Source organism: Bubalus kerabau, chromosome 1 (assembly GCF_029407905.1).
Source record: "Bubalus kerabau isolate K-KA32 ecotype Philippines breed swamp buffalo chromosome 1, PCC_UOA_SB_1v2, whole genome shotgun sequence".
In the NCBI taxonomy this organism is placed as follows: domain Eukaryota; kingdom Metazoa; phylum Chordata; class Mammalia; order Artiodactyla; family Bovidae; genus Bubalus; species Bubalus kerabau.
In genome coordinates, this window is record NC_073624.1 from 19340042 (window position 1) to 19356201 (window position 16160).

The window sequence follows — 16160 nt, forward strand, 5'->3', positions numbered from 1 at the left end:
GTTTATCTGAGGAAAACAAAAACACTAACTTGAAAACCCAATGTTCACTGCAGCAACATGTGTTCAGTTGCTAGGTTGTGTCTGACTCTTTGCAACCCCATGGACTGCAGCATGCCAGGCTCCTCTGTCCTTCACTAACTCCCAAAGTTTGCTTAAATTCATGTCCACTGAACTGGTGATGCTATCTAACTACCTCATCCTCTGTGGCCCCCTTCTTCTTTTGCCTTCAGTCTTTCCCAGCATCAGGGTCTTTTCCAATGAGTCAGCTCTTCTCATCACGTGGCCAAAGTATTGGAGCTTCAGCTTCAGCATCAGTCCTTCCAATGACTATTCAGGGTTGATTTCCTTTAGGATTGATTGGTTTTATCTCCTTGCTGCCCAAAGGACTCTCAATTCAATTGCAGCATCCAATCACCACAATTCAAAAGAATCAACTCTTTTTAGCTTCTTCTATAGCCCGGCTCTCATGTCCAGACTTGACTACTGGAAAAAAATATAGCTTTGACAATATGGACCTTTGTCAGCAAAGCAATGTCTCTGCTTTTAATACTCTGTCTAGCTTTGTCACAGAGGAGCAAGCCTCTTTTAATCTCATGGCTGCAGTCACCATCAGCAGTGATTTGGGAGTCCAAGAAAAGAAAATCTGTCACTGTTTACACTTTTTCCCCTTTTATTTGCCATGAAGTGCTGATGATCTTAGGTTTTAGAATGTTGAGCTGCAAACCAGCTTTTTCACTCTCCTCTTTCACCCTCAATGAGAGGCTCTTTAGTTCCTCTTGGCTTTCTGCCATTAGAGTGGTATCATCTGTGTATCTGAGGTTGTTGATATTTCTCACAGCAATCTTGATTCCAGCTTGTGATTCATCCAGCCTGGCATTTCCTATGATGTTCTCTGCATATAAGTTAAATAAACAGGGTGACAATCTACAGCCTTGATGAACTCTTTTCCCAATTTGGAACCAGTCGGTTGTTTCATGTCCAGTTCCAACTGCTGCTTTTTGATCTGCATACAGGTTTCTCAGGAGGCAGGTAAGGTGCTCTGGTATTCTCATCTCTTTAAGAATTTTCCACAGTTCATTGTGATCCACATGGTCAAAGGCTTTATGTAGTCAATGAAGCAGATGTTTTTCTGGAATTCTCTGGCTTACTCCATGATCCAACAAATGTTGGCAATTTGATCTCTGGTTTCTCTGCCTTTTCTAAAGCCAGCTTGTACATCTCGGAAGTTCTCAGTTCACTTACTGCTGAAGCCTAGCTTGAAAGACTTTGAGTATAACCTTGCTAGCATGTGAAATGAGCACAATTGTGAGGTAGTTGACCATTCATTGGCATTGCCCTTCTTTGAGATTGAAATGGAAACTGACCTTCTCCAGTCCTGTGGCCACTGATGAATCTTCCAAATTTGCTGACGTATTGACCGCAGCACTTTAACAGTATTACCTTTTAGTATTTTATAGCAATATATATGAGTCAAACAATGTAAGTCTTCACTGATGAATGGATAAAGAAAATGTAGTATAGACTTATATCCACCCATAAAAAAGAAGAAAATCTTGCCAGTTTCAACAACATGGATGGACCTCAAGGGCATTATGCTAAGTAAAACAAATCAGACAGAGAAAGAAAAATACCATATAATCTCATTTATATGTGTAATATTAAAACAAAAAGCAAGTTCAGAGATGCTGAGTAGTTGGTGGCTGCCAGAGGTGGGGGATTTGGTGTGGGCAAAGGTAATCAAAAGGTATAAATTTGAATTATAAAATTAATGGGTGAAGAGATATAACATACAGCATGGTGAATACTGTATTGTCTATTTGAAGGAGGGCAAGAAAATACATCTTAAACATTCTCATCATGTAAGAAAAATTTTTAACTATATATATGGATCTACATATATGGATCCATATATAGAGATATAACTAGACTTACTGTAGTGATCATTTATCAATACACACAAATATATAAGCATTATGTTGTACACAGCAAAAAATATAATGTTGTATCAATTATATCAATTAAAAATTTTCATAAAGCCAGTTTGGAACATGTAGATTAAATTAGCTCCATCCAAACTTCATTTTATAAACTCAATTTAAACCCATCACTTAGATTTTAATATATCAAATCTCACTAACAACATCCTACAGGGTTGGGAAAGACACAGAAACAGACATAAGTCACCTGCACACGAGATGTAGGCTTCCTCCTTTGGAGAGCATGAACTGTATTTCCATGGGCCAGAAGGACACTGCCAGAGAGAGGTATCAGTTTTCCGACACTGAATTAAATCTACCCACTGGGGTCTAGAACCTTCCCTGAGACCAATAGAGGTGTTGAGACTTCCACTGTCCCCACAGCCAAGCTGTCTGCAGATGATGGACACGGTGACATCATCCATGGGGCTGCGGCAGACACTGCCCCAGGTCCCGTTGTAGAAAACTTCCAGCCACCCAGCACACTGCTGGTCCTCGCTGACCATCCTGAGGGCCAGGAATTCTAAGATTGAAAGAGAGGAGACAGGACACAGTGAACACTCCATTCAGTGCTCTGGGTTTTCCTCTCTCCCCAAAATTGTGAACATTCATCTGTGACCCAGCTGAGGAAGCAAATACATTATAAGACCAGAGTGAAACTTGTCTCCTTTTCACCTGACTTTGTCCATTTGTGTCTGTCTTTCTAAATATTTCTACCACCATGATGTAGTGGATATGAACTGAGAGGAAGATCAACCTGGACACCTGCAGGGAGAGGGAGCTGACTCCTGCTTCCTGACAAAACATCTAAAAGAGTGTATGAAAGGGGTGTGATGTGGACAGTGTGGAGGCAGATGGAATAATGGACCCACAGATGTCTACATGGAACCCGTGTCTATGTTTCCTTATCTGGCAAAGAGGACTTTACATATGTGATTACGGTATGGTGCTTGGGATGCTAAGAGTAACCTGAAATACGGCAGATTAACCTCCTGAGCATGGTCTAATCACATTCTTAGACTCACTATCCTTTAAAGTGGAATCCTTTTCCTCGTTCTGGTTAGAGGGAGATGTGAATATGGATAATGGTTAGAGAGGTGGAGCATTGCTGGTCTGATGATGAACAGAATGGGATTATGAGTGAAGGAAGGCAGGTGGTTTCTAGAAGCTTGAAAAGACAGGAAACAGATTCTTTCCCAGAGGCTCAGAAGTGATGTGGCCCTGCTGAAACTTTTATCACAATCCAGTGAGATCCCTGCTGGACATCTAAGCTACAGAAGTGTAAGGAAATAAATATGTTGTTTTAAACCATTAACAATGTAGCAATTTGTTATAGAACAAGCAAAAACTAGCACAGTGGCTTTAAGATGTCTCTACTATACGTACCAGAAGGGTGAGCCCTGATTTCAAGAAAAACTGTGACAAAAGACTCTGCCAGGAAACACTACTCAGAAGAAAGGACCAGAATCTCAGCTGCTGCAGGAGGCAGTGAAAGCACCTCGTCTTTACCTCTGTTGGACAGGCTTCATGGAAGGAAGCCTCCTTCTCTGGTCCTTTCAGCATCTCTCCCTCAGGGCTCAGACCCCCGTCCTCCTGGGCCCCACCCCTCCCCCAAACTGTGGACAGTGTGCAGCACAGACCTGAGCAGATGACCCCGGCGTCCTCCTTGTGTCTGCAGTCGTGCCGCCCCCAGCCCCGGGAAGGGCACGTCCACACCTGGGACTCATTTCCAGCACAGTTCAGGTCGTCCAGCCAGATGGGCCCTGATCCTGCCCCAAAGTGAGCAGATCCCGTGGCATTAACGGCTTCTCCACAGCCCAGCTGCCTGCACACCACGTGGGCATCGTCCAGGTCCCAGCCGTCATCACAGATGGTGCCCCAGGAGCCCTGGTCAAGGATCTCCACTCTCCCAGCGCAGTGACCGCCCCCGTCCACCAAGCGGAGCTGCCTGCTGTCTGAGGAGAGAGAAATGGGACAATGGGGCGTTGACCTAGGGAATGAGAAGAGTCTTCTGTCCTGTGAGACCCTCACCTGAGCAGTATGGGGCCCTCTCCTCTGAGGCCGCAGATCCTGCTGGTTCAGACACAAAGTGGTCGCACTGGGGCAGCACCTGGGTCTGGTTTCCTGAAGAAACAGCGACGATTAGAGGGTTGGGAGGGTTAAAGAACAGGAAAGTCAGTTAAACTAAATAATTTTTAGGAGGGGAGGGAAGTTTGGGGGAAAATGGATGCATATATGTGTATGGCCAAGTCCCTGGCTGTTCACCTGAAACCATAACAACGTTGTTAATCAGCTATACCCCAAGACAAAGTAAAACGTTCAAAAGAAAAAAATAAATAATGACCTAGGGATGGAGCTGAGATGAAAGCTGGAACATACTGGTAAAGTTACCATAATCTTCATGTTCCCTTTCTCCATGAAGAGCCCTGGTACTGACAATGGCACGATTCCGGTTTTAAGCCAAGCTTTGCCCTAAGAATGAGTTAAACAAGTTGTTCTATTCTTCAATTCAGTTCAGTTCAGTCGCTCAGTGGTGTCCGACTCTTTGCGACCCCATGAATTGCAGCACGCCAGGCCTCCCTGTCCATCACCAACTCCCGGAGTTCACTCAAACTCACGTCCATCAAGTCTGTGATGCCATCCAGCCATCTCATCTTCTGTCGTCCCCTTCTCCTCTTGCCCCCAATCCCTCCCAGCATCAGAGTCTTCTCCAATGAGTCAACTCTTCGCAAGAGGTGGTCAAAGTACTGGAGTTTCAGCTTTAGCATCATTCCTGCCAAAGAACACTCAGGACTGATCTTCTTTAGAATGGATTTGTTGGATCTCCTTGCAGTCTAAGGGACTCTCAAGAGTCTTCTCCAACACCACAGTTCAAAAGCATCAATTCTTTAGCCCTCAGCTTTCTTCACAGCCCAACTCTCACACCCATACATGACCACAGGAAAAACCATATCCTTGACTAGATGAACCTTTGTTGGCAAAGTAATGTCTCTGCTTTTGAATATGCTATCTAGGTTGGTCATAACCCTCTTTCCAAGGAGTAAGTGTCTTTTAATTTCATGGCTGCAATCACCATCTGCCGTGATTTGAAGCCCCCAAAAATAAAGTCTGACACTGTTTCCACTGTTTCCACATCTATTTCCCATGAAGTGATGGGACCAGATGCCATGATCTTAGTTTTCTGAATGTTGAGCTTAATCTACCCCTAAATAGAAGAAGCAAAACAAAAACCTTTCTGAAGGAGTTGTACAATTATTTATCTACAATGTTTGTGATTTTAAAAATACTTATATAAAAGAGATCTCATAGAAAACCAGAGCAAAAAGAAACATTAAAAAATTTCCCAGGGTATTTGGCTCTTAAAGTTACCTGACAAAGAATTTATTTTATTTAATTTATTAATTTTTGAGTATAATTGCTTTACAATGTTGTGGTAGCTTCTGCTGTACAGCAAACTTAGTAAGTTATACATATACATGTGGGCCTCCCAGGTGACTCAGTGGTAAAGAATCTGCCTGCCGAACAGGAGACTGGGGTTCCATCCCTGGGTTGGGAAGAGCCTTTGGAGAAAAAAATGGCAATCCACTCCAGTATTCTTGCCTGAGAAATCCTATGGACAAAGGAGCATGGCAGTCCATGAGGTCACAAAAGAGTCAGACACAACTCAGTGACAAGTCTTAGGTACAAGTCTTAGGTAAGCAGTCTTCCCTGGAGAGGAGGACGACACAGCTATTGGGAGGCGATAGTGACTCTGTGGTGCTGTGCATGTTCTCTTTGTAGATCTGGGTTGGAGAACATGACCTAGGTATACACTTATTGTTTGTACTTTGTTCTCTATTATTATCCTTAAATAATAATGTTTCATAAAAAATATTCATCTAGGCGTTTCTTTCCCTGACATAGCACTTCTTAGCATTTCTTAGCACTTCTTTCCCCTGAAAAAAAATGAGTAAACAATGAGAATGCTATGGAGCAGGACCTTACAGAGCCTTCTCAGGACAGACCACCCTCATGTCCTCCACCTGCCTCTGTTTGTAGAAAAACCTAGCTAAAGAATAAATTTGATCACAGAAATGAAAAAAAATTAGAAAAAAAAAGGAAAACAGTCAAATGGTACAAAATAATAATAGTTTAGCCCTAAACAAAGTCAAGGACCTTTAGTTCCTTCTTATGGGCTATAGATAACATCCTGAGCCATATCTTTTGAGCTATTTTGCAGATACTAAAATCCCAAACAGGTGGTAGCAATAAATTACATGATGACCAGACTAGTGGGGAGCCAGCTCCTTCTCCAGGGGATTTTCCCAACCCAGGGATCAAACCCGAGACTCTTGCATTGCAGGCAGGTTCTTTATCATCTGAGCCAACAAGGAAGTTCATAATCTTCATCTTACACAATTCCAAGATCGGCCTCAAGGAACTGGGAACAAACCAACACTAGAACTGATGATTAACTGTAATTCAAACAATAAAGGTGACACTGACCAGACCTATTTCAAGATGATTGTCGGGGCTAGCTGTGCTACTCTGCAGGTATCCTGTCCCCTACTTCCACCTGTGCACTCCTGATTAGCAAGGAGGAGCTGGTTCTTTGGTGCATTAGTCCTCTGTCTCCCCAGAACGGCTGGTTTCCTCAATAAAGCTGTCTTTAATTTTACCCCACACTTGTCTCTGTGTTGGATTCTTGAGTAATGAGCAGCTGAAACTCGAGTTCAGTAACAAGATTAAACATTTCACTACAGAATATCTTTCTTTTTAAGCCTGTTTTCCCTTAGTCTCTGCTCTGGGGAAATTTCACTCCAGGAGCATCCTAAGTATAGTAGCCCTTCCCTGTCTTACCTGAGCAGATCACAGAGGCCGTGTTGCCATGGGAACAGTCAGGAACACCCAGGGTAGTCACAGGGCATTTCCACAGGAAGGACTCAGTCCCTGAGCAGTGAAATCGGGCTTTCCAGAGTTGATCACTTCCTTCTGCTCTGTTCAGGGTGGAGATGGCGACTCCACAGCCGAGCTGACGACAGACAACATTGGCATTGGCCAGACTCCAGTGGGAGGCACAGAGCGCTCTCCATTGTCCAAAAACGTTCATCTCCACCTGCCCCTCACACTGAGAGGAGCCGTTTGTCACGAGCCGGACATCTGTGTACACTGATAGAAACAGATAGGATTTCAGCAAAATCATATTTCTTTTTTAGCTTGAAGTAAGTGTACACAGAGGCTAAATCCTGATGTGCATCTCACCTGAACAGACAACCTGAACAGCTCCACTGTGGTGGCAAGTGCCCCCTGGACAGGGCACTCTGGGACAGAACTGGAGCTCAGGCTCCTCCCCCTCACACCTGAACTCTTCAGCCCAGACCCGGGCATTGGACTCTCTGAAGGGCACATGTCCCAGGACAGACACAGCCTTGCCACACCCCAGCTCTGCACAGATGACCTGGGCAGTGGGGAGTGTGAAGTTTCCATCAGACACTGGGGTCCAGGCTTCTCCAGAATGCACTTCTACTCGCCCTGAGCAGGGTCCATCCCCTCCAGCCAGACGCACAAATCCTAAGAGAAACAAAGAACAAAGCCAGTGACTGTTCATGAAACTGGCTTGACAATTGGAAACAACACCTCACAGGCAATGGTGGGAAGGCTTTTTCCAGCAGTGGAATAAGAGGGGATAAGAAGAGAGAATTTGACTGTCATTGTCAAATTGCATTTTCATGAGCAAGGTTCTGAAGAGATATCCAGAAGGACTGCAGGGTCAGTTTGGAATGGCTGAATCCCGAGAATATATATTGGTTAGGAATGTTAATTCTTATCTGGGGGCCTAGAAACTACAGAGGCCCAAAGAAACTGCACAGTGGTAGACATTCAAACTTGAGTGCACAGCCGAACTAAATGAGAGTGAAAAAAGATCATGGGATTCGAGAGGTTAGAGGCCTAAGAGTCAGAGAAGTTTAGAAGGTCATCCTGAAATTTCTGGGGCTAGAATTTTGGGCACGTTTCTCTGAGCCCATATTCAAGTCACTGGGGATGGGAACAGCATGCGGGCTGGATCTGAGTTGCAGGCATTAGGTCACAATTAGGTAACCTAATTGTGAAAGAAGTTGTTCACAGATAAGTTTGGAAGTGATGAAAGCTCAGAGAGTCATAGGAGAGGAAGGGAATGATGCTAGCCATCTTTCTTAAAAACCTAGGATGTATGAACACACCTGAGAGAAAGCGAAGTCTCAGTGGGATTATGCAAGACAACTGAGTTAGTTGATTACTTCATCCTAGACATGAGATTCTTAGCAAATGTGAAGGAGTGATGAGAATTTAATGTATTCTAACCCTATCTATGTGCCTACTGCATATTCCTTTCCTATTTGGATTTCTGAGATAAGAAGCCAGCAAGCTACGAAAAAGGAGAGTGAGAGGAAGATAGCAGAGAGCAAGCAAGCCATATATATTTAAGAGATTTCTAAATTGCAAAAGCCTCAATAATGATGAAACATAGATTTGGAAACCAAATATTTGTTCAACAAGATTTTAACACCTTTTATCCCCTGGGCTGCTCCCATTTGCCACTTAACACTACTACCCTTTCCAAATTCCCCCAATGCAGAAAAGAAGAAATGATCTTAAGAGCTGCAAATAGATGGAAAGAATACTCCAAAAGGGAAGAACTTCTGTAGGGAGTGAGGTGGGGTAAGTGGTAGGTTAAATGGGGAGTGGATGGAGTATGAGAGAGAGACCAAAGAAAAGATTCATGATCATGATTTCGTGCTTCAGGGACCATATTTGGACAGAGAAAAGGTAATCCAATGGGGAAAAAACCCCTGCAAATCATAAAGAACAATTTTTAAAATAATTTTCCTGGTTTCTGAGTGTGCTCATGGTTATGTATGTAATGGTGGAATTTGTCCTGGTAAAGGACTCTGATTGCATAAGTATGTGAACTTTGAAGTCTCAAAAAGAATGATGTAACAGAATAAAAATCTACTATAGACAGCAGGAGAGAACAGAAAAGACACCACAGAAATTAAAGAATTGAAGGATTAGCTTGACCACTGATATAAGAATGAATGATGAGGGAGAGGATGATCTGCTTGCCTTTTATTATTTATCCACTTCCATCTCCCCAGAGAGGCCCAGGTTAGGACCCCTAGCCTCCTCTGGCTGGGAGTTTGGGTCACAGGCTACACATTCTAATTAAAACATTTTTATTTAACTGGTTGTTTTGTTGCTTAGTCACTCAGTCGTGTCCGACTCTTGGTGACCCCATGGACTGCAGCACTCCAGGCTTCCCTGTCTTCACTATCTCCCTGAGTTTACTCAAACTCATGTCCATTGAGTCAGTGATGCCATCCAATCATCTCATCCTCTGTCATCCCCTTCTTCTCTGGTCTTCAATCTTTCCCAGCCTCAGGGTCTTTTCCAATGAGTCATTTCTTCTTATCATGTGACCAAAGTATTAGAGCTTCAGCTTCAGCATACATCCTTCCAATGAGTTATTCAGGGTTGATTTCCTTTAGGATTTACTGATTTGATCTCCTTGCTGTCCAAGGGACTCTCCAGAGTCTTCTCCAGCACCACAGTTCAAAAGCATCAATTCTTAAGTGCTCAGCCTTCTTTATGATCCATACATAACTACCATACATAACTACCGGAAAAAAACAAAACAAAACATAGCTTTGACTATATGGACATTTGTCACAAAGTAATGTCTCTGCTTTTTAATCTGCTGTCCAGGTTTGTCATAGCTTTTCTTCCAAGGAGCAAGCGTCTTTTAATTTCATGGCTGCAGTCACAGTCTGCAGTGATTTTGGAGCCCAAGAAAATAAGTCTGTTGCTGTTTCCATTTTTTCCTCATCTCTTAGCCATTAAGTGCTGGGACTGGATGCCATGATATTAGTTTTTTGAATGCAGAGTTTCCAGCCAGCTTTTTCACTCTTCTCTTCCACTTTCATCAAGAAGCTCTCCTCTATTCCTCTTTACTTTCTGCTATTAGGGTGGCATCATCTGCATATATGAGGTTATTGATATTGTTATATTAATTCTATGGGATTAAAAATTTAGAAAGAACAAGAAAAAAGTATTTCTTGTATTCTGTTTTATATACCCTGATACATGTGAAATATTCAAATATATGCTGAATACTCAATAAAGTCTTATACATATCAGGATAGAGACTTCTGAGATATAGTATATCCTTTTCATTTTCTACTTGATTTTAAAATTTACATGGAAGAATAAGTGTGTGATAATTCCAAGAAAATTATTAAATAGAAGGCCAATGTGAGTAAAGATATTAAATATAGTAAAGACATATCCTTGTCTGGCCTTTTGCTGTGTACACATCCTGTGTCCTTAGACACACGTAGCATCCTTCACACCACACCTGGCCCCTCAGTGCTGCTCAGAGAACCTCACAGTTACCTTCATCAGCTCCCATTGCCATTCACCTTCCTCCCAGCTACTATAAAACCTTTTCCACCTTCTTCAAAAATTATATTTGTCCACTTACCCCAAATAAGCCCCCAAATGCAATTCTCTTATATTATTGAGGCCATCAGATATAAACTTTATAATCTCTTAACATAAAACACAGAAATTCAAGATTTATTACCTCCACCTTTGACTTGTCAGTGCATGGCTAAGTGTTCCTCCAAAGTTTGCATTTACACAGATGTTTTACAGGAAAAATTGGAGAGAGAGACTTTTCTAGTAACAATGGAAGAATATATGACTCAGAGCATTTCATCAATAATTCTCTACCATCAAAGAACTATAAACATTTATGTCTAAATTTGCAAAGGAAACTTGAAATCTGGCACAAATCCATAAGAATCTCTGATCTGTTAAATGATGACCCTTGTAGGGATACCCTCTATACATGTAAATAATATCCTCCTATAGTAGGAGTAGCCTCGACTCATACTAACCTAGTGCAAAATAATGTCTCACACTGTTTGTATAGAAACAACTCCACCCAGGAAAGTACATCCTCATTGTTTGTCCCTCCCTCTCATAGCCTTCCTGTGCAAAGGGAGTGTGTATGTGGCTGTTAGCAAATGTTTCACTTTTACAAAAAGTGAATTATGAAAAAATTATGAGGATTTATTTTAACTGGGAGAATAAATAAAGCTATTTTAGTGTCAGGTAAGACCACTGGAGAAGAAAAGAATAGCGGAGACTTGTAAGAGGAAAGTATATGAAGCTCATTGCTCAAGCTACAGGGCACTCATGGAGGAAGGGTAGTTGTCTCAGCCCTCTCTAGCCCACCCATCCCCTATTGTCCCTCGGATCAGACACCAGCTTTCTTGGAACTTTCCATTCTCTCACCTTGTGGGCAATGGACTGACCATACCTGAGCAGATGACTCCTGCATCCAGGCTATGATCGCAGTAGTGCTTCCCCCAGCCCCGGGAAGGGCACCTCCACACGTGGGACTCCTTTCCTGTGCACCTCACGTTGTCCAGCCAAATGGGCCCTGATCCCGCCCCAAAGGAAGAAGAGAGAGTGGCATCGAGGGCTTTTCCACAGCCCAGCTGTCTGCACACCACGCGAGCATCGTCCAGGTCCCAGCTGAAATCACAGATGGTGCCCCAGGAGCCCTGGTTAAGGATCTCCACTCTCCCGGCGCAGTGACTGCCCCCGTCCACCAGGCGGAGCTGTCTGCTGTCTGAGGAGAGAGAAATGGGACACGGGGCGTTGACCTGGAGAATGAGAAGGGTCTTCTGTCCTGTGGGACCCTCACCCGAGCAGTAGGAGGCGCTCTCCTCTGAGGCTGCAGACCCTGCTGGTTCTGATATAGAGTCTTTGCACTCGTGCAGAAGGCAATGGCAACCCACTCCAGTACTGTTGCCTGGACAATCCCATGGACAGAGGAGCCTGGTAGGCTGCAGTCCATGGGGTCGCTAAGAGTCGGACACGACTGAAGCGACTTGGCAGCAGCAACAACAGCATTGCACTGGGGCAGCAGCTGGGTCTGGTTTCTTATAGCAGTGGCAAGAGAATTAATAAGGTTGAAAAGTAGGAGGAAAGGTTAAAAAAGAAAAAAAGTAGGTAAAGAAAGGTTAAATAATGTCTATTAGTGCTGCACTTTAAGTAAATAATGAAGTAGAGAATTAAACCTAAAATTTTCCACTTCCAGGGAGAATGGAGTTCACAGCAGGCCAATGTGTCTTGCTGGGTCTTTCTGGATACAACTTTAAAAGCTGGAAACTATTTTTTAAGAAACAGTAAATGTATTCGACATTTGTTAACACAACATGGACTAAATATGCTAAAATTCTAAAGAGTGGAGATTATTTCAATGTTAGTCCAGGATCTATGGCTTCTTTTTCTCTGTGGGAATTTGCCAATTCATTGCATAATTTAATGATTCAGAATCCGGGCTTGGACAAGCAGAGGACTACTGTTGTGACAGGAAGCAGCATAATCTGGGGGCTACCTGGTGCTGGAGACAAAACTCGAGTCTTGAGAGCCTCTCTCACACAGCAGCTTTTCCCCTCCAATATTTGCCCAGTATATAAGCTGTGAAGGGCAGGAAGCCAAGAACTTTATAAAAAGACTTGGAAAGCAGAGTCTTTTTCATTATTTTGGGTACTTAGCTACCAAAGAATATAGGCTCTGAACTGAAATCTCTGAAGGCCTATGTCATAGGGACAGAGGAATCAGAGGTGGACTGAGTGCTACCAAAACTGCAACCCATACTGTTACAGCTCAGTTTTAGGTTATATTTAGATGTTTGAGTGAGACACACCCCCTCCCCCTACCTGCCTAGGAAAACGAAGGGTAAATCCTTTCAGGTATTAGAAAATGTATCAGGAGTATCTTACTTTTTCATATATAATTTATAGCACTCAATAAAAAATGACATGACATTTGACAAGCTAGGATAACATGACGAATGACCAAAGTGAAAAAAAATCAGCACATTTAACTAAGTAACACAGAGAGCAATGCACCCAACAATGCAAGAGTTCACATTACTGTAAATGCACTAGGAACTTTTATCAAAATGACCATATAATAGGACAAAATCTTTCACTCTTTGAATTCATACAGAATATTTACTCTGGACACAGTGGAATAAAATTAAGAACTAATAAGAAAATATTTATATATTTCTATTTGGGGAAATTCAGCAAGATCCTTCCAAAAGCCACATGAGTCTGGGAATGAATTTAAAACTTACAAAATATTGTGAAATAATGATAATAAACACAAAATAATGGTATGATAAATTCTTCTAATGAAACTCAAGTGGTGCCTAAGGGAAATTTATACCCTAGATTTAGAGAAGAGGAAAGACTGAAAGTGAAAAAAAGTAAGCTTCCAATTAAGAAACTAGATGAGAAAGTCAACAATGTAGAATGTTGGGGTTAATTTAAAAAGGACCAAAAATTAATGGAAAAGAAGGTAAGCATAAAGTATAAAATATAGAAGAAAACCCTTTAAACGTGGTTCATTGAAAATTGATGAACACTGCGCAATACTAATGCAGAGCAGAGAGAAAAGGAAGTTGACAATACCAAGAATGAAAAGGGACATCAGTATAAATCATACAGATATTTTGGTCATAGTTTTTGTGCTGGTGTTTGTTTGTGTTTTGGCTGTGCTGTTGCTCATGGGATCATAGTTTCCAGGTCAGGGATTGAACCTGGACCCATGACAGTGAAAGCCCAGAGATTTAACCCCTGGAGTACATAGTTTTATTAGTACAATTTATACATTTAATGTGGATAATTACACATAAAGTGTCAATTTCTCCACAGCCTTGCCAACACTAAGTGTCTTTAAAAAAAAAAAATCAACAGTCATTCTGACATGTGTGAGATGATATCTCTTTGTGGTTTTAATTTACATTTCCCTGATGATTGACAATGTCAAGCATTTTTTTATATACCTATTGCTATTTGTACGTCTTCTTTAGAGGAATGTCTATTCAAGCCCTTGGCCAATTTTTTAATTGAGTTATTAGGTTTTAAGTTTGTTGGGTTTTTTTTCTCTTAAGTTATAGGAGTTCCTTATTATTTTTGGAAATTAATACCTTATATAATTTGCGCTAGCTTGCTTTTTCACTCTGTTGATCTTTCATTTGGTTTGCAGAAGCTTTTTAGTTTGCTATATCCTCACTTGTCTATTTTTGCTTTGTTGCCTGTACTTTTGGTCATATCCATGAACTCATGAGACAATGTGCTTTTATTTTGTGATGGAGCTAAGATATCACATATCTAAAATGTAATTCCTATCCGGTGATGATGTTTCACCATCACACATAGTAAAATAAATTCAGATAAATATATAAATTTTAAATTAGGTTTTGAATATTCTTTAGTGGAACTATTAAATTGTTTGCAGAAAATAAAACTTGATTCAATGTTATTTTGAGATGAAGAATGGTGTTTGAAACATTGCACTAAAGGCAGAAGTCAAAAAAGTAAAACATTACAGATTTGATCACATAACCCACCCATACACATATACAATCTTAAAAATATATGTAAAATATGGGGAAAATCTTACAAAAATATTTAAGGAAAATAATAAGTGATGTCAATACCAAGAATGAAAAGGGACTTTTTCATAAATGAGTTTATAAAGAGTTCCTATGAATAAATAAGAAATTTTAAAACATTCTAGAGAAAAAATATTGTCATGAAAGATATCTTAAGACAGTAATATAGGAAAGAAGAAAATATTTTTGTATAAAGTGTTTGTGAAAGTCACTTAGTCATGTCCAACTCTTTGCAACCCCATGGAGTATACAGTCCATGGAATTCTCCAGGCGAGAATACTGGAGTGGGTAGCCATTCCCTTCTCCAGGGGGTCTTCCCAACCCAGGGATCAAACCCAGGTCTCCCACATTGCAGGCAATTCTTTACCAGCTGAGTCACAAGGGAAGCCCAAGAATACTGTAGTGACTAGCCTATCCTTCTCCAGCGGATATTCCAGACAAAGGAATCAAACCAGGGTCTCCTGCATGGCAGGCGGATTCTTTACCAGTTGACCTACCAGGGAAGCCCTTATGTGGATAAAAAACCATGATGCTATGAAGAAAATAATACTCTCTTTTAAAATTCAGTATTTATTTGGTTGTGCTGGGTCTTAGTTGCAGCATGCAAATTCTTACTTGTGGGATCATATGAGAAAAAAATTGTAACTGCATGTGGTGATGGATATTACTGTATGTGTGGTGATTTACCAATATGTACAAATACATAAACACTATGTTTTACACTTAGAACTAATATCATGTTATGAGAATTACATCTCAATTAAAAATTTTAACAAACAAGGTTGGAATATGTGGATTAAATTAGTTTCATTCTTTCCTCATTTCAGCTTCTCTGGTGGCTCAGACAGTAAAGAATCTGACTGCAGTGTAGGAGACCCGATTTTCATACCTGGGTCAGGATGATCCCCTGAAGAAGGGAATGGTTACCCATTCCAGCATTCTTGCCTGGAGAATCCCATGGACAGAGGAGCCTGGCAGGCTATAGTCCATGTGGTCGCAAAGAACACAACTGAGCAACTAACATTTTCACTTTGTATCATTTTGTGGACCCAAATTAAACTCATCACTTAGATTTTAAAATATCAAATCTCACTGCATCCTACAGGGTTGAGAAAGACACACAGAAATAGTAAGTCACCTGCACACGAGATATAGGCTTCCTCCTTTGGAGAGCATGAAGTGTAATTCCAAGGGTCAGAAGGACACTGCCAGAGAGAGGTGTCAGTTTTCTGACAGCGGATTCCATCCACCCACTGGGGTCTAGAATCTTCCCTGAGAACAACAGAAGAGTTGAGGGTTCCACTGTCCCCACAGCCAAGCTGTCTACAGATCACGGACACAGTGATGTCTTCCATGGGGCTACGGCAGACACTACCCCAGGTCCCGTTGTAGAAAACTTCCAGCCACCCAGCACACTGCTGGTCCTCATTCACCATCCTGAGGGCCAGGAACTCTAAGGTTGAAAGGGGAGGAGACAGGACACAATGAAAATTTTGCTGGATGTTCTAGGTTTTCCTTGCTTCTAGAAATGGTGAACATTCATCTCTGACCTTGTTCAAGAGATACCCACTAAATGACAAGACTGACATCGCCTCCCTTTTAACTGACTTTGTCCATTTATGTCTGTCTTTCTATTTCTATCACAATGGTGTACTGGATATGAACTGAGAGGAAGACCAAACTTCATG

General features: G+C 41.6%; 1 protein-coding gene across 1 annotated transcript in view; it reads right to left on the reverse strand.

Moving 5' to 3' along the window:
• Nucleotides 1-16160, reverse strand: part of LOC129644184 (antigen WC1.1-like) — a 46610-nt gene that overhangs the window by 10967 nt on the left and 19483 nt on the right. Inside the window, exons 7-13 of the mRNA XM_055569680.1 lie at nucleotides 15611-15925; nucleotides 11317-11631; nucleotides 7218-7526; nucleotides 6816-7124; nucleotides 4008-4100; nucleotides 3617-3931; nucleotides 2185-2499 (exon numbers count right to left, since the gene is read on the reverse strand). Of these exons, the coding sequence (XP_055425655.1) occupies nucleotides 2185-2499; nucleotides 3617-3931; nucleotides 4008-4100; nucleotides 6816-7124; nucleotides 7218-7526; nucleotides 11317-11631; nucleotides 15611-15925 (1971 nt within the window). The remainder of the gene's footprint in view (nucleotides 1-2184; nucleotides 2500-3616; nucleotides 3932-4007; nucleotides 4101-6815; nucleotides 7125-7217; nucleotides 7527-11316; nucleotides 11632-15610; nucleotides 15926-16160) is intronic.